The following is a 23,418-nucleotide window of genomic DNA, read 5'->3' as shown; positions in this document are numbered from 1 at the left end:
TTAGTTGAATTGACTATTAGAATTGCCAGGTAATATAGGACACTTTAGTACATGTTCCATGCAATATTTGGGCCAGACTTAAGCTAAAAATTATTTGTTATGTATTTGAAATTTCCATTTAATTGAGTATCCTGCTTTTGGTTTGATTTTTTGTTCCTCTGTTGATCCTATTTATGGATTGAGACTGCCCCCTCAGTGCTAGGAGCTCCCTAGCATTGACTGCTCTTAGGCCTTCTGGGCACATGTAAATAACAGATTGAATTCTTTCGCATGATAGAGGAAAGGTAGTTAGATAGCAGATGGATTCTGAGTACCTCAATTATTAATTCAGGGAAGAATCTGCCATTCCTAATGCCCTGATACATGAAATTGCTTCTGCTGTCTTCCCACCCTACAAAGGGCTCCAGCTAGAACTGGATGGGTCTAGTGCAGTCCTGGAGCTGCCATTGAACCACTTCTTAGTCAACCAGCCAGTGCAGATGATTGACTGGGCATATCTAGACCTGCTGTTTGGAGGACTAATCACACTTCCAAAGTATAGGTATCTTAAAACCAAAAGCATACAGTGATTGTGGGGGGGAAAAATATTTCCCACCAATTATGACTTATCACCATAACAATTTGTGTGTAACAGAGTAATGGCCATGATATTTTTTTAATACAGTAAAAAAAAACAAAAACCTGTTCATCGATTATGACATGATTTAAATATAGATATATTTTTAAAATCTTGTTGGAATCCTAGATAGGCACTCTGGTTGAGAATTGGAGATGGCAGAAGCAGCTGAAATCATGTTTAGGTAAATTTCACACCAAACTCTCTTTGGATGTGTATATCAATGTGAAAGGCAACTCTCTGAATTTGTACCTCAGTGTAAAAAGCATACTGTTAATAACTAGATTAATACTAACATTTTTAACATTTTTAAACGGTGCTAAAGAAAAACAATTTTTGATTTTTAACATTTAAATTTGTAAACAACTCTAAAAGAAAACTGTACAAAGCACATTAGTTTTCACCAGCAGGAATGAACATAGATTAATTCATTCAATAGATATTTATTGTATATATCCCAAGGGCTGGCTAGTCACTAAGGATACAGGGGGAAAGAAGACACATTTTACCTTGATGGAAGTTACAACATGGGGAGCAGATTATAGGGAGATCTTACAGAGTCTAGTGAGTCAGGAAAGGCCTTCCTCAGAAAAGTAAGATTTCTGCATAGCAGTCAGTGAAGAGAGGAATAACAGGAAAAAAATGTGTTTCAGGCAGAGGAAACAAAAAGTGCATCATTCCTGCGAAGAACTGGAAAAGGTACAACAAAGTGTAGAGCGTGAGAGGAAGAATGCCTTGAAAAAAGCTCAAGAGGTAGGCAAGAGTCAGCTCATGCAATAGCATGCAGTCATACATTTGGGTATTTTTTCCTACAGCAAATGGAAACCTTTAATAAGATTTTAAGGGCACATAATCACTTTGTTGTCTTCTTATCACACATGCACACAAAAAATAAAGAGGGTGGGAGGAAACTTTTGGAGGTAATAGATATTGGTGGCATTGATTGTGGTGATGGTTTCACTAGTATAGCCTTATCTCCAAGGACTCACCAAGTTGTGTATGCTAAATACGTACAGCTTTTTATATCTCAATAATACCTCAGTAAAGTGGTTTAAAAAACATGTAATCAGATCTGTGTTTTTAATTTAAAAGATTGTTCTTTTAAAAAAACGTACTGGCAAGAGAGGAAAGCAGAATTTGATATAAAGAATCCAATACTGAGGCAAAGAACCGGTGAGAGTCACTGATGACTACGATGGTGAGGGAAGGAAGTTAAGAATGGCTTTCTTGGGCTTCCCTGGTGGCGCAGTGGTTGAGAGTCCGCCTGCTGATGCAGGGGACATGGGTTCATGCCCCGGTCCGGGAAGATCCCACATGCCGCGGAGCGGCTGGGCCCGTGAGCCATGGCCGCTGAGCCTGCGCGTCCGGAGCCTGTGCTCCGCAACGGGAGAGGCCACAACAGTGAGAGGCCCGCGTACCGCAAAAAAAAAAAAAAAAAAAGGCTTTCTTACCTTTAATACCTGGTGGTATGCGGTGCTGCTTCCTGAAGTAAAGAGAACACAAGGACCAGAAGGTTTTTGGACACAGAAAGATATGTTCTCTTTTAACATGTTGAAATTGAAACGCCCAGGGAGACTTCCAAATGGAAATATCTATTGCATTGTTGGGTTTAGAAGCCGGTAGCTCCAAAGAAGCGTGTGGAAGTAAATTAGTGAGTTTGCCCAGAGAATAGATAGAGAAAGTGGCTCAGGAAGAAATCATGAGAAACACCATCAGGTAAGGAAGGATGAATCTCTCTCTCTCTCTCTCTCCCTCCCTCCCTCCCTCCCTCTCTCCCTCCCTCCCTCTCTCTCTCTCTCTCTCTCCCCCTCTCTCCCTCTCTCTCTCTCTCTCTCTCTTTCACACACACACACACACACACACACACACACACAGGCTGAGAACCGTCCAGAACCAGCTGAGAATTCCACATTGGTTTTTTTAAAAAAATGTTTCTGGTGTTTACTATCATATTGGTTTTATACGCATTATAAAACACTGGCTCAAATTCGAGTCTGTAATAAGCAGCTTTGTTACCCATTTATCAACATTCACTTTTAGTACAGCAACAATACATAGCTATCGAATAATTCAGCAGCTGAATTAATGGCATACCGGCAATAAAGTAAAAAGGCAGACCAAAGGAACACTATGAAGCACTACTCTGTGACTCTGTAACGATGGACTGTATTTGTGCAATGCTAGGAAAAGAGGAGCAGCTAAGCAATTAGGAGAGCATTAATCACCTCAACCTGTCTCCAGATCTTTATATTCTAGATCCTTTCCTGTACTTTCTGTGCAACCATGATATCTTTTACTTAACCTACCCTTCATTTCCTGGTATATAAAAATAATAATAGTGGTACCTACTGTAATAGGTTGTTGTGAAGATTCATTTAACCAATACAATGCTTTTTATTGTTGATCACACATATTCTCGGTGGCTTTTTTGGTTGTAGCTCATAGTATACTCTGCCAAGGTAATGATTACCAGCTTGGATTTTGGCCCCAAATATCCCTCCACCTTCCACATAAAGGAATTGAGGGGAAGTACATTGAAATAAGGACATTTGCCCTTTAACTTAGGTCTAAGCTAGGGGCAAGTCAAGCTGTTGTTTCTGAACCTTTTATCCCTCGGGCCACCCTTTGGGATCTTGGCCTTCAAGATCTCACATAACACAAAGGAGGCAGCAAAAACGTAGAAAAACAATTTCTCCCTGTGGCACCCACTCAGTGCTCTCTTACTCCTGAATTTCATCCTGGTGGCCTTCCAGTCCTCAAAGTTTACATCGCCTCCTGTCTAGTCTGTGTCTCTTATTAGCACATGGGCTAGGGAATGGAGTACTGAGCACAACTGTAGAGATTCAACCTTAAACAGAAGACATCTGGAAACTGAATTACTTCCACCAGTTCAGTCCTATTTATCCTTTTCCTCTTCTCAATAAGAGCACTTCCTACCGTGGCCCAGTTTTAAACCTGGAACTCCATTTTACTCATGACCCAAAGAATTTGCTTCAAAAAAATACAGCAGTGGGGAAAGTGGAAAAGAATATGGATAATCTATATAATTACATATAATCCTATATGTAATAGATTATACAATTGATTACATAATCTATAGGAATGATTGGCTTTGAGTTCATAATTGTTGAAGCTGGAAAGACACATGGTGGTCATTATTCTATTTTTGTATATGTTAAAAAATTTTTCCCCAAAGAGCTAGGGGAAGCAGAGAGAGGAAGAGAAGTTGTGAAATCAACTATAAACCTACGAGGTGGACCTTTAAGGTTTTTTAATATACTCAAGTCCTCTCTATTCTCAGTCTCTTCCTCCCCCACCAGCTTTACTCGATTCCATACCCTCCTGACTGCCTGTGTTCCTTTTCTGCCATGAGGAGGGCAACTACATGAGGTGCTATTTCAAGGAGGTAAATAGGAAATTCCCTTAGCCCACGCAACCTGTTTTTCTTGAAGGCAAGGAATAGCCTGGACAATGTTAAATGCCTGCCAGAGACATCAAAGCGCAAAGGAACCTCAGCTTGCCTAGAGAGCTCTGTTGCCTCCTCGCAGATAACAGAGACCCAAAGCTGAAGCACAAAATGGAAAGAAATTGCTTCATTTTTATAAATGACATTGGCAAGGACTGAGACTGAAAAACTGTCTAGGTGAACTAAACTTCATTTGGTGAATGCTTAACAAGAACATGTATGTAGAAATGTGAGGGAAATACAGGTACTTCCTGCCCTTGAGGTTATAACCTAAATCTGGAATTGAACTCTATAAAATAGAGTATATACATCAAATAAGTGATACTGACAATATATGTAACTCTAAAGTGGTGTAAGTCACACAAGACTTAACCGGGGTCCTAAATAAATTTGGCTTAGAGAGAATATTGGAGAACTCAGCTTTAGCAAAGAGTGATTGGAATAAAGGAGGAGCATGTGGGATTCAGAAACACTAAAGTTCTAGCTCTTATTATATGGCTTTTAAGAAATGGCTTGGACTTCCCTGGTGGCGCAGACGTTAAGAATCCACCTGTCAATGCAGGGGACACGAGTTTGAGCCCTGGTCCGGGAAGATTCCACATGCCACGGAGCAACTAACTCCGTACGCCACAACTACGGAGCCCGCGTGCTACAACTACTGAAGCCCGGGTGACTAGAGCCCATGCTCCGCAACGAGAAGACACTGCAATAAGCCTGCACACCGCAACGAAGAGCAGCCCCCGCTCGCTGCAACTAGAGAAAGCCCGGGCACAGCAACGAAGACTCAACGCAGCCAAAAATTAATTTTTTAAAAAAATCCTTAAAAAAGAAAAAGGCTTATGTGGCTTGAATAGGTTTTCAAATTGTCAAGCAAATAGAGCCCTAGTAATAAGATGCAAGGACCACGTATTAGTATCTATCACTACCATAACTTAAGAATTTCAAAATCAAAGTCTCAGTGATTTATGTTCTAAGGATAGTTGTTTGATCTGTATCTGAAGTGCATTAATCATTGATAGCTTTTACAAATACTTATAGTAACTTAGGTAAATATCCTACCACCTCAGGAAAAAAAGGCTTTACCCACCACACCCTTCCACCATTACCCTTAACTCTTCTAATAACAAAACAGAATGCAAACATTGAGATTAAACAGGCAAGTTTTATTATCAAATGTAACAATTCTACAAAAACTCAGTAGTATTGTAGTATTACTGCCTATCTTAAAGTCTTTCAGAGCTTTGGGCAGACAGCATCTTAAGGTAGCCAAGTATAAAGAACTATTTTTCTGATCTTAAGTGCCAGTTATCACCAATTTTCACACAAAATGGTTTTTCTTTTTTCTTTTTATTTCTCCTACTGCAGTTAAAGGGCCATTGCTGGTCAGTGAAGAGGGAATGTTTGGCTCTCCATTCAAGGTGTTAAAGTAATGCAAAGTAAATAAAAATAGCAGCCACATAAATCTGCATGGCATTGCATCCAAGCTAAGGACAATATGAGTAAATTAAAGAAACGTGCACTCAATTAATCAAATCCCGTTTCCTCTTTGGAGTTACACGAGGCAGCAGTACTATCTAGCTAGTGTCTAATATTGCACTTCTGGAGCATAAACACAGCTAAACACATAGTGCTAAACACTGACAGCATCAGTACCTGTTCTCACCACATCAGTGTTTACCTCTCAGTCTAGCATGCTGACTATAACCCTATGCTTTTAAAAGTTTTAATTATTTGACAGTTAAGGCATTAGAGAAAAAGTTTTAAGGCTATCTTAATATATACAAGCATTCACTTTAGTTAGTATATTGCTTTCTAGAATACACTGTTCAAATATCTCATTTTGTGATATTAAAAACTATGGAATTCCTTATTAAAGTCCAAACCATCAATAATGGGAATAGTACAATATAAAATAATACATACGAAGCCATAATATTCAATTACAATTCAAACTAGAAATTACTAACTACACGTAGCTGCTTCATTTTTGGTTTTACATTTTGGCCCCTAGTTCATTCTTATTTACAATTGATACCTACTGAGAAAAAATCCAACTTTTGAACTATGTATGTTTTGTGGTGGGTGTACCATTTCATCTCACTTCTTCCAAGGTGTTTTAAAAATAGTTTCGGTGGCTTTTAACTGTAAGACACTGTGATGGCCAAGAGACTGGGAAGATATTAGCTTTATTTCTTTTTGTAAGTTTGTGACTTTAGTCCAGGACCTTATTCTTGAGTTACTTAGGAAGAGCACGTGATTGTGCAGAAGATGGGGAGAAAAGAGTGGGAACACACAAAAATGAAGCTTTCATAACAGAGTTCCTGATGGAGATAGTAGACACTAGTGGTGTATTTTTTTCCCCCAAGACTTAAAACTTAGGAAACACCTATGATGCCACGTTAGCTGGTAGTAATGGAGACACCCGATTTCAAATTCGCATTTTAAATGCCTATTTGCAATCAGCAAGGAGCCAAGCATGCTGCTTGCAATAAGAATTTGGCTTCACTGGCTCAAATTTTTCACTCCATCAAAAGATAGGGCACAGGCCCACTGTCCAATCATGTTTGCTGAAAATACTGCAGCCTGAGTGTAGACAAACTTCTCCTGAAGTTGCTAGAAGTTGTCTTATGTCTGAAGGATTCAGGATCACCATACATCTTTCAAACACTGAAAAAAATGAACAAAGGAAAAATTATAGTCTCTAAATTTTACAATTCTTAGTAGCCGTAAAAAAAGAGATTCTGAATTCTAAACGGTCTGAAAAAGCCTTTAGGTAGTCCAAATTTTTATTTTACACAGACAGAATTGGGATTTACCCAGCAAATTCTCAGGGAATACAGTGCTGACAAGTGAAATTTATGTGATAATTGGCATTTCCACAATACCCTACCCTTTGTATTACCATGCATGGGATGACGTGTGTGTTTTCACCTCCCCACTTAATTCTTCTGTGAAGAGACTATTCTCCTCATTCCTTATTCTGGGTTCCCAAGTTATCAGAACATTTTACTGATACTAGAGGTTTAATACCATTTTAAAAATAACTTAAACCATTAAGACAAAAATTTTAAATTAAATTCTAGTATAAGAAATTTTTAAAAATTTCAAGAATATTTGTATCAGTAAGAAGCACTGAAAGGGGACTTCCCTGGCGGTCCAGTCAATAGGATTCCTCACTTCCAATGCAGGGGGTGCAAGTCCAATCCCTGGTCTGAGCACTAAGTTCCCACATGCCGTGTGGGGCAGCCAAAAAAAAAAAAAAAGAAGCACTGAGGAATGACACTGACACTGTAGCAAACATGAGCTCTACATGTCAGTGACTAATGGATAAAAGCCACCTTTATGTGGATTATTTCATCCTTACAACCACCTTATTATATTACCATGTTATCCCCACTTTATAGATGGGGAAACTGAGGCACAGAGCAATTAAGCCAATAATTGGAAGATCTAGAATTTGAATGTAAATTAGTTCCACTGTGCTATTTTTCTTATACACCACACAAAATCTTTAAAATGAAAACTGTAACTAGGCATGTGTATACTTTGACATGTAAATGAGAAACAGAAATGAAGATAGAAATAAAGATAGCTGTTCAGAGTTCAGCCTTATTCACATGGCCAGTTTGTAACTGTGGTTAAGACTAGATTTGCTTTTAGAACAGATTCCAAAATTGGTAGAGATTTAGATTCAGGTACTTTAAGAACAGAGAAACATTTATTTGTTAGAACTCGCTTTTAAAATGTGGTTTACAAAGTGACCATAGTTAACATTTAGCTTTAAACATTATGCACTGAAACCTCCTCCTTGGTACAGACAAGAAAATCTCTATCAATGACCCAACAACATTATTGTCCAATAACTATTTTGTCCTTCTTTTGGCAATAGCAACAGATTTTCCTTAAATGACTGCCCCTCACCCAATCTCAAGGCCATAAAGAGGCAACTTTACTGCTGAGCCCAACACGTGACTCAGATATAGCCAGTAAGAGCCCTGCATATCCTTGGCCACAGTGGTTTCAGAGATGGACTTAAAGTGGGGCCAGTGACACTGAATTCCTGGCTTCCTCTGGACTTGCAATGGAAGGGTGGGAAGGCAGGAGTTGCTGGGGGTACATCATGGAGAGAGTTTGGTTGAGAGTGAGCCCTTGGATCCAGCCAAGTCAGTCAACTCTGGACCTGTCTGTTATCAGAGTCAATGAATTCTACCTTCCTCATTCTCAGCCCATACTATTAGTATTCTAGTAGGAAACCATTGTAGATGCTGAAAATTATACCTTCATATTTTGTCAAAATGTGGAAGAGTTCAGAAGAAATTAAAAGTTTAACCTTCTCAGACCTGCCTTTTAATCCCAGTGGTATCCAATGGAATTTTAGCATTTAGCAAAGAGCACATTCCTAGCTGCCAGCAAAAAATAGAAGATCTCAGACAAATAAGGAGAAAATGTTTCCTATTCCCCTTTAGCTGCAGGAAAGCAAACACTATTATGCAAAGACAATTTTGAAGCTACAACTGCAAGTATCCACAAATCAGTCTTTCCTTTCTAGTAAGGTCTGTGTTAAGACATACAATGTTGTATTTTGCATTAAACTGTCATTAAAAGTACTATGTACCAAGAATTCTTTTAAGATATCTGGATTTCACCAACTGGTGTTATGCCCTATGGAATGAACCTAAACCCCTTAAAAAAAAAGCTTGCAATTCTGATTAGTTGTAATATTTTATTTCCTCCCAGTAATTCTGACATCTCTTTTCTGAAAGTATAATTCATAGGTGAGATTTTTTTGTTAGGACAGAAGAACAGCTTCTTCTTCCTTATATTAAAGATAAAATAAAACCCATAACTCAGATTCTTTAATCAAAGAAAGCCTGTTTGTCATTTAAATCAATAGAATTAGCATTTATCTGTTGTTCTTGCCCATTTTTATAATACTAGTTGGAGGAGGAAGACAGAAGTTTTGTCTAATTTTGAAAGCTACATTTTTTATCCAAAAGATACCTTGAGGGACTTCCCTGGTGGTCCAGGGGCTAAGACTCCATGCTCCCAATGCAGGGAGACCAGGTTCAATCCCTGATTAGGGAACTAGATCCCACATGCCGCAACTAAGAGTTTGCATGTCGCAACTAAAGATCCCACATGCTGCAACGAAGACCCTGGGTGCCCAAGACCCGGGTGCAGCTAGCAAGCTAGCTAAATAATTAATTAATTAATTAATTAATTAAAAAACAAAACAAAACTGAAATCTCTAAAATCAAGCACACAAAAACAAACAAAAGATACCTTGAATTTTTGGGCCAAAAACTAAAATATTGATCCAAAAAAGAAACAAAAAATGATTTTTCAATCCACAAAGTAATCTAAACTATACACTTAAGAGACCAAGTATAAAAAACACTCTTCAAATGAGTTACATGGAGATTTTTTGTTTTGTTTTGTTTTTTTGCATAAAATTTAGCTGTTGTGAGAATACCAGGCTTAATATATTGCAAGAATCTCCAAAAATACCTAGTATACAGACAAAAGTTTTCACAAAAAAGCAAAGAAAACTATAAGCACTTTATCTTGACTTCCCAGCTTTCAGAACTATGAGAAAGTAAATATTTGTTGTCTATAAGCCACCCGAGTCCATCGAATTGCGTTAGGACAGCCTGAATGGATGAAGCCATTTACCAAATGATCAAATTGATACCACCAGGGAGGTCATGTGGGTATAGTACAACAGATATTACGTATCATGAGATCTCATGAGAGGGGCTCTTCACCTCTATGTATTCTTTCCTAACACCCATTACCCCAGCCTAATCACAAGAAAAACATTAAACAAATTCAAACTAAAGGACAGCCCATAAGACTTCAAAAGCAGCATAACTCAGAATTGTCAAGGTCTAGAAAATAAGCAAAGACTGAGAAACTAACACAGGCCAGAGGACACTAAGGAGACAGGCCAACTAAATGTGAAATCCTAGACTGGATCCTGGAATAGAAAAAGGACATTAATGGAAATACTGGTGAAATCTGAAAAATGTCTGAAATGTAGATAGTAGTCAAAAACATTGCCCGTGTAATGATTATTGTGATCTTAGCAACAAAATAGTTATTTGTATACATAAAGAACTTTAGTTTGTATAACTTTATACTTATTAATCCACCTAATTCTCACCCCCCAAAAATGTTACATATGTAGAAGAGATTTTTCCCCAATTTTTAGAGAAGGGAAATGTCACCTCTAAAGAATTATCATCTCCATATGTATGCAAAATATAGTTGTAAATATAGTTAAGAAGCACTTGTTGACAGATTTAAATTTATGAGCTGACCCTGACCCTTTGAAATCCTAGGAGTATGAGACTTGGAACTCACAGTGAAAGTGGGGGGTACCAGAACCCTGGCCATCTGAGAAGGCATTCTTTCCAGCCCGCCATCACAATCTCCTTCTTTGGAGGGAAACTTGGGCATCTTTAATAGACTGTGAGCTGTCCTTGGGGGTCTTTTATGACCCAAAAAAGAGGCATATCTACTGTAGTTCTTGAGGCAGTCAACAAATATTGGCTGGTTTGAGAGGACTAGGCTACATGAGAAGACAGATAGTGTGACTTTTTTCTTTTATTGATTGACTGATTGATTGATTGACTGATGGCTGTGTTGGGTCTTCTAGATTTAGTTTAAAAGAGAAGAAAGACATGCAACAAAAACCTCACAGTCATTTTGGAATGGAGCATATTTAAAAGTATACCCAGATGAAGCTTAAAACCATTATGCTAAGTGAAATAAGCCAGTTATGAAAGGACAAATATTGTGTTATACCATTTATAAGGTATCTAGAATAGTCAAATGCATAGAAACAGAAAAGAGAATAATGGTTCCCAAGGTGCTGGGGAAAGAGGGAAAGGAGATTGTTTAATGTATTTAGAGTTTCAGTATGAGAAGGTGAAAAGTTGATGGTGGTAATGTTTGCATAACAATGTGAATGTACTTAACGCCACTGAACTATACACTTAAAAATGATTAAAATGGTATTATATTATGTATTACTTCACCACAACATTAAAAAAAAAATGAAACTAGGAAAAAAAGTGTAACCAACTCGATAGAATTATCGTATGACTCAGTGATTCTACTCCTAGATATATACCCAAAATAATTTAAAATACTCAAATATTTGTACATAATTGTCCATATCAGCACTATTTACAATATCCAGAAGGTAGAAATAGCCCACATGCCCATCAACAGATAAACAAAAGAAACAAAATGTGGTATAGCCATACAATGGAATATTATTCAGTCACAAAAAGGAGTGAAGTACTGATACACACTACAACGTGGATAAACCTCAAAAACGTGAAATGAAGCAGATTGGTTGCCTGGGTCTATGGGGAGGGGAAATTGGGAGCTACTGCTTAATGGGTATAGGATTTTCTTTCAGAGTTGATAAAAATCACTTAATTGTATATTTTAAAATGATTTATTTTATGTTATGCGATTCTTACCTCAATTAAAAAGAAAAACAAAAGAAAGAAAGCATACCCAACCTGTATTCCACAGGATATGAATAAATTTCCAAATGGAAAAGTCTTTCCATATATGTTGCTTAGATACTATCTACTTAGATGACAACCTTAATTCCAGTCTCCATTCCTTCTAAGATTTCTGACATTCTTACATCACATGAAGGGAAGATGGCAACTGCCACCTGACTTCTAAAAAACACTTTGAGATTCTTGACCTCTATGTGTTTGGCCCTTCATAATTTAACTTTCACATCATAGAGCCTTACCTTCTTTTCTGAGGATGGTCTAACTGCTGGGGCCCTTAAATACAAACCCATTCTTTGGATAGAGTCCTGGCCTGGTCATTTGTGTGTACAAGTCCATCCTCGGTTGCATACTAAAATGCAAGTTAAAACAAACAGGATCAAAAGATGGACAAATTGTCACTATGGATGGTTAGTATTTCAACTGAATAGATCTACCAACTGAATTATAGGACATTTAGACCATAGGAAACAAGTTAACACTGATACAAGCCATATATGTAACTGCTAATCCCAAGTCGTCATTTCTTACTTAACTCGTCTAAATACCATAAAAATCCCTACTAGGAGGGAAGTTAGATTGAACACGTGGATAGAAAAAGAACATCGTACTGCAACGCCATCAAACACTTCAGATCTTGATAATAGTACAGTTTCCATCACACCACAAGTATGACTAGATATCAAATATTTGAGCACCAACTATTTTCAAGGTATTCTACAATAAGCCCAATATCTCTATATAACTTGGTGAACTTTAAATAGCATTAGATATATTTGTAATAGCAAACTAATTCTCTCAGCAGTGCAGCAAGTAAAAAGCAGTGAGAGGCCCAAGGAGATAATGAATAAAGTCAGTACTTCGAGGAGAAACAAAAACTAGCACTACTGAAAACGCAAAGCCATTGACGGTAGAGGTTAATGAAAAGAGCAAGTGAAAAAGTTAAAGGACTTATATAAGGATACCTAACAGCCCATTTCAGAATAAGAGGCCCATCAACTAAAATACAGACACAGATTTATTTCCATGACCAGAATGACATCCTCATCACCAAATATTTTTACAGTTGTCTTTTTGCCTTCGTAAATTCAATCCTCATTCTATTAATCTCATTTATCACAATGGGCCTAACTCGGGTACTTTTACAAGAATGCAGATTTGATAGCAGAACCCATGTCCTGCATCTTGCTTTAGCATCAGAATTCTTCCCTTTTTGTAAATCCTTGCCCTCTCCAACTTTACAGCCTCCTCGACCCCAAATGAAGTATGGAAAAATTAAGTTGGAGTAGTTTTATAGAAAGAATTCGCTGAGGATAGAGGAAACATACATCCGAAAATTAAAAATAACATTTATAAAGATGACATATGCCATTTTATATATAATATATATATTTATATATAATAACATATGCCATTTTATATATTATATATATATATTTTTAAAAGACAGAAACAGAAACCATTAAGAGATTTCATTCATTCAACCAATTATTACCAAGGATTTGCTTAATTACATAAGTAAATTATATAATCATGTAGGATGAATCATAAATAACAATCAAATGAAAACTTCCCATGAAATCAGCAACAGCAATAAATGCACCATAGGTAGAGACAGACACAGATTACACTTGAGAACAATTTTTTTTAAAAGCCATCCATTGATTTTTGTCTTGTGACAAAGCCATATCTAAAAGAATCTAGACTCTCATGGTTAGCGGCTATTACTAAAATAACTGAGAACAGGCAAAAATAAATAAGAAGGCAAGGAAGGACTCTTAAACGCAGTAGAAAATATCAGCTTTTATGTAAGCGTGATATGAAATCAGGTTATACACAAAAGATTTTGAAAGTATGCGTTGTGACTACCTTAAAGCTCAAACTACTGAAGAATAATATGATATACTGAATTAGATAATTCAGGTTCCTATGTAATCCTACTTTATTGATCCAGGTCATAAATTCCAAGCACTTCAGAAATGAAGGCAAATGCCTTGAGACAAAATAATTTCACAGAATCTTTGTGCTTCTGATTATACTAGGTCTGCTCCAACCTTCAATGATTCCCTAGAAGCTACTAGAAGATAAAATAACTTCAGGGACTTCCCTGGCCATCTGGTGGTTAAGACTTCCAATGCAGAGTCTATGGGTTCGATCCCTGGTCGGGGAGCCAAGTTTCCACATGGCTCGCAGACGAAAAAGCAAAACATAAAACAGAAGCAATATTGTAACAAATTCAATAAAGACTTTAAAATGGTCCACATCAAAAAAATCTTTTAAAGAAGTAAATAAAATTTTTAAATAAAATAACTTCAGTCTGTAGCAGTTTATCTTAATTTTGAAGCATGTCAACCTTTTAGCCATAAATCTAGAAATAGCTGCTATTACGTGTTTGTGGTATAATAAATACCCACAAAAGCCAGCCATGGCACTCTTCATAGTAAGAGCAATTTTGCTTACTCTCATAATCAATATATGTGTACGACCACTTAATTCTATTCAGTGTGAATGTAATAAAAGTTAATTAGTCAAAACAAAAGAAATGAATTCAACTGACTACTAAAACCTGAAACTTTGCTTATACTTTCTAGACCTGGAAAACCATGGGAGAAAATACAAAACTCAAATGTATTCCCCATGAGATTAAATAATCTTTTCAATAGCCTTCAGTAAAATTCTCTACTCTTTTCATAATCTAGTGAATCAGATACGAAGTTCGGAAAGTAACATTTTTATTCCTGCAAGGGTTTCCAACAGGCAGCATAATTGTTTAGGGAAGAAGTAAAGTATCTACTGATCTCTGAAAAATAGCTTACTTCTGGAAAGAATGTGCCAAGCCAAGCAGTAACAAAAGATAACTTTTGTCCACCTTCATTCAGTCTTCACTATCAGACACAGCTTTTCTTCATTTGTCAAAAAATATTCCATCATGGTAACTTGGTAGGTTCGGGGCATCCCCACTGACATCATTTTAGCTAAGCTCCACAATCCTCCATGATTCATGGATACCAAGAGCTTGTAAACCTGTTCTAAGAGTGAAATGGCACCTGCAGGCACAGCCCTTATCATGCTGTACTGTAAATGCTCAAGGGCTATTTTAGGATTTGATGATTAGGCCTACAAGTGCTTCTCAATTCTGAAGACTCAAGCACAACTCAGCTCCAGGAGGAAAGACCATTTTTGCTTTTAGCGCAATTAAAAGGCTGCAAGATACTGATTTTCAGACGTTGCAGGAAAGGAAGGAGTTCGGGTTCTAACCATGGGATTTAAGGAAGGAAAGGTGTCCGCTCAGGTGAGATGACAATGAGAAGATTTTGCTTGCTGTTAAGGAGCTCTTACCAAGCTGTTCTTAAGTCAAAGAACAGCTGATGGACACAGACAGTCGTAGAAAAACTGACAAGAGTAAATAGCAGTTTCACAAGAATTAACAGATCATAAAAGACTCACTGAATATCTTATAGCTCATTTTAAGGCGTTACCATCTAAAGATTCACTGAGTCACCCTCATTTTTCCAGATTAGGCAGAGAGGCCTCGGACTACTTTTTAAATACTCCAATTCCACGTCTGAGGAAAATTCCTTCTTAGCCAATCTTACTATAGATGGAAACACCCACATCACTGTGTGCCCTAAAGAGCTTTCTCAAAAGCAGCCCAATTGGAAAAAAAAAAAAAAGCATCAATAGATTAAGCTGAAGTAATTAAAACAGCATGGAAAAGCCCCAATCGTATTGAAGGGATGAGTTTGAAGTTAGCACTCAGACAACTAGTCCCCCTGACTTTGACTCTGGTTCTTCATAAAGAAAATCTATTTATTAACACGTACACACGAGTTTCAGAGAATTTGCTTCTTTCCTGGCTGCATTCTTTAGGCACATCAACTTAAGTAATAAGGGCACTGAGTATTTTTCTTCTTCAAGGTACTGACCTGGTAACCTTGGAAGAAGTTAAGAATTTCCTTAACTCCAGTATTGTAGGCCAGGCCCTGCATTCTGACCACCGTGCCAGGCTGTGGAGGGACACCGCTAAGATTAGCAGCTGTAGGGAAGTAGCCAAGACTATTGGGCGAACCTGGGGGGCTAAAGGGAGAGAAAGCACAGTGAACCAATAGAAATAGACAATGTCTAATATTTACTCTAAAAACATTAGTTACTTAAGGAAACAGACTTTCTCAAGGTGATCTTTCTTAGAATTCTTAGAATTATCTCTCCCAAGACAAGTACACCATAGCTATTCTGTCCCACAGCTCCACAAAAGCCGAAAGTTGAAAGATAGAAGGGTTAATGCAGAGTTAAATACAGGGTTTCCCCAAAGATCCAGTTCTGTCTGACAGTCCTAAATGAAGGAAGGAGAGAAGGAAACTTCTGCAGCCACTCAACCACAAAGCACCGCTTCCAAAGCCGAGCTCATTGATGATTAACTGGCTAGTTATCAAGAATACTAAGGCATGAAAAGGCATGAACGCAAAGGAATAATAGAAACCATAGCCACAGAGACCAAAAAGTATACAAAATGATTGCTCCAAAGAATAGACTGTTTTACTCCTATACACAAATGTACAACACAGTAAGTAGAGCATAATATGACAGCAGAGTACTATAGCACCCATGAGTTATTGTTTCCAACCTGACTGAAAAAAAAATGTGTGGGGGGTGGAAAGGAACAAGTAAATTGGAAGGGATGCATAACAAACTACATCAACCACCATTAACACGAGGGGAAATTGATGATGGGTCCTCTTTGTGTATCGGGGGCAATTACCTCCAAGGAACAAAAGCCACATGAATACCTAATCATTCTTCTTCTTTTTTTAAAAAAATGTTTAGTTATTTATTTGGCCGCACTGGGTCTTAGTTGTGGCACTCAGGATCTTCGTTGCCACGTGCAGGATCTTTAGTTGTGGTAGGCGGGACCTAGTTCCCTGACCAGGGATCGAACCCGGGCCCCCTGCATTGGGAGCACAGACTCTTGCGGGCCTCTCACTATTGTGGTCTCTCCCGTTGCGGAGCACAGGCTCCGGACGCACAGGCTCAGCGGCCATGGCTCACGGGCCCAGCTGCTCCGCGGCACGTGGGATCTTCCCGGACCGGGACACGAACCCGTGTCCCCTGCATCGGCAGGCGGACTCTCAACCACTGCGCCACCAGGGAAGCCCGGGAGCACAGAGTCTTAACCACTGGATCACTAGGGAAATCCCCCTAAGCATTCTTTATGTGGTAACTCAACTAATTACTGTATTATGAAATTAGTTTCACCCTGTCCCTTACCCAATCTGTTTGCCACCACAGTTAGTTGCTAGATACCCATATTTAAAAATATGGGCTTCCCTGGTGGCGCAGTGGTTGAGAGTCCGCCTGCCGATGCAGGGGGACACAGGTTCGTGCCCCTGTCCGGGAAGATCCCACGTGCTGTGGAGCAGCTGGGCCCGTGAGCCATGGCCGGTGAGCCTGTGCTCCACAACAGGAGAGGCCACAACAGTGAGACCCGCATACCGCAAAAAAAAAAAAAAATACACACACACACACACACACACACACACACACACACAGGGAAAAAAATTTTTTTAAGTAGTCATTAGCTTAAAGAGCAATAAAGACCCACAGCTTTAGATTATTAACTCTTATAAATCATTCTAAGTAAGTAATTATCCCATTTCAAAGACAAGTAAACACATAATGGAAGGGACTAAAAATCTTTGAGATTATCTATCCTACATAATCCTAACTGATGGGTTAATAGGAATGATACCAGATGGTGAATCCAGTCCCAGACTCCATTTTATGCAAATTTTTTTTTTTTTTTTTTGCGGTACGCGGGCCTCTGTTGTGGCCTCTCCCGTTGCGGAGCACAGGCTTCAGACGCGCAGGCCCAGCGACCATGGCTCACGGGCCCAGCCGCTCCGCAGCATGTGGGATCTTCCCGGACCGGGGCACGAACACGTGTCCCCTGCATCGGCAAGCGGACTCTCAACCACTGCGCCACCAGGGAGGCCCCTCAGACTCCATTTTAGTAGCACAGTAACCTTGAGCAAGTCACTTAATGTCTCTGAATTCCAATTTTATCATTTGTTAAATGGGGATTACACTTCCTAGTTTCACATAATTGTTCTTCAGCTTCAATGATTTAACATATCAAATTACTCCACAAACCATAAAATACAGTAATTTCTTGTTCTATTATTATTCTCACTCTTGCTATTTCCATAATCATTCTTCCATTTCATTTCTAAAATATGGGAGCCTGAAAAAATATTACTTGACATCAAGCTGCCCATAACTTAAGTCTCTAAAACAGTGATTCTCAACTTGTCTGCATATTAGAGTCACTTAGCGAGATTTTTACAACTCTCTGAGGAGAGTCTCTTTAGAGATCAAGAGTCAATCTGTGTGTAACTGTCAGAACAAAGAGAGGGAATGCTGAACTTTAGGCCTGAGAAGGACTTTAGCCATCATTTAGCCACACCTCCTCATTTTTACAGAGATGGAAATGGAAACTAAGAGTTAAATAATTTCCCAAAGGTCACACAACCAGTTAGCTCTTCACAAAACTGAAGAACTACCCAGATTTCTCAACTTCTAGTTCAGTATTTCCCTATACAAGCACCATTCATTCAAAGACCATATTTGCTTATGTCAAATGCCTGATAGATACTAACACTAATACTCAAAGACTATCAAGACTTCTGTGTATTTTGCTGAGTTACTCAGACTTTCCACACTGGATATGAAAATCAGATCATTTCCATAGTATACAACTTACTTCTATGACTCTGACCTGGCATATTCTATGCCTCTGGTTAAAGATCTCTTATAAATTAAATCTATGTATCTCGTATTGGGTTGGCCAAAGAGTTCACTTGTTTTTTTCCATAAGATGGCCCTAGTAGCACTTAGTTGTCTTAACTTCATTTGAAACAATTTTGTTAGATTGCATTGTGACAGCTGTCATATCAGCATGCATAAAAAAAAAAAACTTATCAAAATTGGTGATTTTTGTGTAGCTATTTTAATATTGAAGATGGGAGAAAAAAAGCAACATTTCCGGCATATTATGCTTTCTTATTTCAAGAAAGGTAAAACGCAACTGAAATGCAAAAAACCATTTGTGCAGTGTACGGAGAAGGTGCTGTGACTGATCAAACGTGTCAAAAGTGGTTTGTGAAGTTTCGTGCTGGAGATTTCGAGCTGGGTGATGCTCCAAGGTCGGGTAAGACCAGTTGAAGTTGATAGTGATCAAATCGAGACATTAATGGAAAAAAATCAATGTTACACCACGCAGGAGACAGCCGACATACTCAAAATATCCAAATCAACTGCTGAAAATCATTTGCACCAGCTTGGTTATGTTAATTGCTTTAATGTTTGGGTTCCACATTAAGTTAAGCGATAAAAACTTTCTTGACCATATTTGTGCATGCAATTCTCTACTGAAACGTTCCTTTTTTTTTTTTTTGCGGTACGCAGGCCTCTCACTGCTCTGGCCCCTCCCGCCGCAGAGAACAGGCTCCGGACGCGCAGGCTCAGCGGCCATGGCTCACCGGCCCAGCCGCTCCGCAGCATGTGGGATCTTCCCGGACCGGGCACGAACCAGTGTCCCCTGCATCGGCAGGCAGACTCTCAGCCACTGCGCCACCAGGGAAGCCCGAAAACGTTCCATTTTTAAAACAAATTTGTGACAGGTGATAAAAAGTGGATACTGTACAATAATGTGGAATGGAAGCGATCGTGGGGCAACCACACCAAAGGCCAGTCTTCAACCAAAGAAGGTGATGTGTGTATATGGTGGGATTGGAAGGGAGTCCTCTATTATGAGCTCCTTCTGGAAGACCAAATGATTAATTCCAATAAGTACTGCTCCCAATTAGACCAACTGAAAGCAGCACCCAACGAAAAGTGTCCGGAATTAGTCAACAGAAAATGCATAATTTTTCATCAGGATAACACAAGACCGCATGTTTCTTTGATGACCAGGCAAAAATTGTTACAGCTTGGCTGGAAGGCTCTGATTCATCTGCTGTATTCACCAGACATTGCACCTTCAGATTTCCATTTATTTCGGTCTTTACAAAACTCTCTTAATGGAAAGAATTTCAATTCCCTGGAAGACTGTAAAAGGCACCCGGAACAGTTCTTTGCTCAAAAAGATAAAAACTTTTGGGAAGATGGAATTATGAAGTTGCCTGAAAAATGGCAGAAGGTAGTGGAACAAAATGGTGAATACGTTGTTCAATAAAGGTCTTGGTGAAAATGAAAAATATGTCTTTTATTTTCACTTAAAAACCAAAGGAACTTTTTGGCCAACCCAATACCTTCAAAATACAACCAAGATAAAATAAAAGTTATCTAACTAGAAATTTAAGGCTATAAATGACAATTATGTTCAGCATCTGTAGGGTAGCACCTATTCCAATGAAGCCAAAACACAATACAATTGGGATTCACATCTTTATTCTTTGCACTAGCATTATCTGCTGTAGACAACATATCTTAAGAAAAATTAAATAATCTGTATCTACCTGACAGGGCATGAGAATAAGAATTTTCTTTCAACCTAAATTCCAGGTCTTTCAGATTATTGAAATAAAAAACAGCAAGAAATAAAGTAACTTATGGAGTAAAAATGGTAGTATAGAGAGAAGGCAAACTTATACGTAGAAAATCGAATACAGTTTGCTGAATTATTACTAGAATAAGCCAGTTTGGCAAGGTTAAAAGATATAAGATCAATGCATAAAATAAATTAACTACATTTTTATACACTACAATGAACAATCCAAAATGGAAATTAGGAAATCAATTCCATTCACAATAGCATCAAAAAGAACAAAATATTTAGGAAAAAAATTTGACAAAGGAAGAGCAAGACTTGTACACTAAAAACTATGAAACACTGTTAGAAAATAAAAGATCTAAATAAATGGAAAGACAGCCCATGTTCATAAACAGAAGATTTAATTTTGTTAGAATGGCAATACTATCCCTAAATTGTACAGATTCGATGCAATAGCTATCAAAATTCCAACTGGCTTTTTTGCAGAAAATGACAAACTGAAGCTAAAACATATATGGAAATACAAATGACCCAGAATAGCCAAACTTTCTTAAAAAAGAACGAAGTAGGAAGACTTACATTTCCTAAATGCAAAACTTACTCTAAAGCTACAGTAGTCAAGATGGTGTGGTACTCCCATAAGGGTAGGTAATGATCAATAGAATAGAATTTGAGAGGTGAGAAATAAACCCTTACATTTATGGTCAATTGATTTTTTTTTTTTTTGGCCACGCTGCACAGCCCATGTGATCCCAGTTCCCCGACCAGGGATCAAACTCAGGCCCGTGACAGTGAAAACGTGGTGTCCCAATCACTGGACAGCCAGGGAATTCCCTGGTCAATTGATTTCTGATGAGGGTTCCAGGATAATTTGATGAGGAAAGAAGTCTTTTCAGTAAATGTTGCTGGAACAATGAAATATCCACATGCAAAAGGATGAATTTAGACCTCTACCTCACTCCATATAAAAAATTAATTCAAAATGATAATATACCTAAGTGTAAGAGCTAACACTACACAACTCTTAAAAGAATATGTAGTGGGCTTCCCTGGTGGCGCAGTGGTTGAGAGTCCACCTGCCGATGCGGGGGACATGGGTTCGTGCCCCGGTCTGGGAAAATCCCACGTGCCACGAAGTGGCTGGGCCCGTGAGCCATGGCCGCTGAGCCTGCGCATCTGGAGCCTGTGCTCCCCAACGGGAGAGGCCACAACAGTGAGAGGCCCGCGTACCGCAAAAAAAAAAAAAAAAGAATATGTAGTAATACATTTTCATGACCTTGCATTATATCTGACAACAAAAGTATAAGTGAGAAAAGAAGAAATAGATAAGCTGGACTGCATCAAAACTTAAAACTTTTGTGCTTTAAAGGACTCCAAGAAAATGAAAAGACAACCCACAGATGGGGAGAAAATATTTGTAAGTCATATAAGCTCTCCTACCTAGAATATATACAGAAATGTTACAACTAAAAAAGAGTAAGAAAAATAACTCAATTTAAAAATGTGCAGGGACTTCCCTGGTGGTCCAGTGGCTAAAACTCTGCTCTCCCAATGCAGGGGGTCCAGGTTCAATCCCTGGTCAGGAAACTAGATCCCACATGCTGCAACTAAGAGTTCACATGTCGGACTTCCCTGGTGGTGCCGTGGTTAAGGATCCGCCTGCCAATGCAGGGGACACGGGTTTGAGCGCTGGTCCGGGAAGATCCCACATGCCGCGGAGCAACTAAGCCCGTGCATCATAACTACTGAGCCTGCGCTCTAGAGCCCGCGAGCCACAACTACTGGGCCTGCGTGCCACAACTACTGAAGCCCGTGCACCTACAGCCTGTGCTCTGCAAAAAGAAAAAACACCGCAATGAGAAGCCTGCGCACCCCAACAAAGAGCGACCCCCGCTCGCTACAACTAGAGAAAGCCCGCATGTAGCAATGAAGACCCAATGCCACCAAAAAAAAAAAGCCAGTCACAGAAGACCACATATGGTATGATTCCATTTATATGAAATATCTGAACAAGCAAATCCATAGAAACAGAAAATAGATTGATAGTTATTTAGGGATGGGGGAGGGGCAAGTAAAGTGGGTAGAAAGGAAGTGAACGGGAGTTTCTACTAATGGACACCAGGTTTCCTTTGGGGGTAATGGGTTACTCTAAAATTAGATTGTTACATTATCTAAAAATTAGTTTACACAATTGTTCTAAAATTAGCCGTGCAATTCTGTAAATACACTAAAAACCACTGAATTGTATACTTAAAATAGGTTAATTTTATGATATGTAAACTACCTTAATAAAGCTGTTTTTAGGACTTCCCTGGTGGTGCAGTGGTTAGGAATCCTCCTGTCAATGCAGAGGACATGGGTTCGAGCCCTGGTCCAGGAAGATCCCACATGCTGCGGAGCAACTAAGCCCATGCACCACAACTACTGAGCCTGTGCTCTAGAGCCCAGGAGCTACAGCTACTGAGCCCACACACCACAACTACTGAAGCCCACATGCCTAGAGCCCATGCTCCACAACAAGAGAAGCCACCGCAATGAGAAGCTCGCGCACAGCAACAAAGAGTAGCCCCTGCTCACCGCAACTAGAGAAAGCCCGTGTGCAGCAACGAAGACACAATGCAGCAAAAAATAAATAAATTTATTTATTTAAAAAAATAAGTAAATAAATTAACTTTTCAACTAATCCAATTCAGTTAAGTACAATTTACCGTCAATGTTTGAGATATTTAATGCTTTCCATGGAAAGTTACTCAGTTATCAGAAAGTCTTAGCCTTTTTCAAATCCCATGTAATTTAAGGAATGGTAGGGAGTGCTGTATGTTATAAGGGAAACATTAAACAAAAGAATAGCTTCAAAGTATAAAGTATAAATGGATTAGGCCATCACCACAGAATAAATGGATTATGCCATCGCCACAGAATAAGGATAACGTAAAAATTATGTGCATTTGCTGGTGGTTTAGAGAAAGATAAGGAATTTTTTAACCACACCCTAAATAACGGCAAAAAGAGAGCTGTCCATCAAAACAAGACTATGCCAGTAGCTCATCCTAACATTCATTTTAAGTCATTGTTTTGGGTTTTTACCTCCATTTTATCTTTACTTAGGTTTCAGATTCTCAAGTGTCAGTATTTATCAGTCTCAGGTGTACATGGTAACAATAATGTAACTGCTACTCAAAAGCTACAGAGGATCAAAAATTGATAAAACTACAAAGGAACCCAACGGGTTAGGGGCCAAATGAGTGAG

At 38.7% G+C, this 23,418-nt stretch overlaps 1 protein-coding gene across 7 annotated transcripts in view; it reads right to left on the bottom strand.

Moving 5' to 3' along the window:
• Positions 1-5,224: 5,224 nt before the first annotated feature.
• Positions 5,225-23,418, bottom strand: part of ESRP1 (epithelial splicing regulatory protein 1) — a 57,286-nt gene continuing 39,092 nt past the window's right edge. For 3 of the 7 annotated variants that reach the window (XM_019925123.3, XM_004326713.4, XM_019925127.3), the window contains 3 exons: positions 15,547-15,697; positions 11,863-11,972; positions 5,225-6,749 (listed from right to left, as the gene is read on the bottom strand). In XM_019925123.3, coding sequence (XP_019780682.1) covers positions 11,898-11,972; positions 15,547-15,697 — 226 coding nt within the window. In that variant the 3' untranslated portion in view covers positions 5,225-6,749; positions 11,863-11,897. The remainder of the gene's footprint in view (positions 6,750-11,862; positions 11,973-15,546; positions 15,698-23,418) is intronic. The other 4 variants (XM_019925124.3, XM_004326714.4, XM_019925125.3 and 1 more) reach the window with 3 other exon arrangements.

Source organism: Tursiops truncatus, chromosome 17 (assembly GCF_011762595.2).
Source record: "Tursiops truncatus isolate mTurTru1 chromosome 17, mTurTru1.mat.Y, whole genome shotgun sequence".
In the NCBI taxonomy this organism is placed as follows: domain Eukaryota; kingdom Metazoa; phylum Chordata; class Mammalia; order Artiodactyla; family Delphinidae; genus Tursiops; species Tursiops truncatus.
Note: the sequence above shows the minus strand (reverse complement) of the source record. Positions and strands in the feature narration are given on the sequence as shown.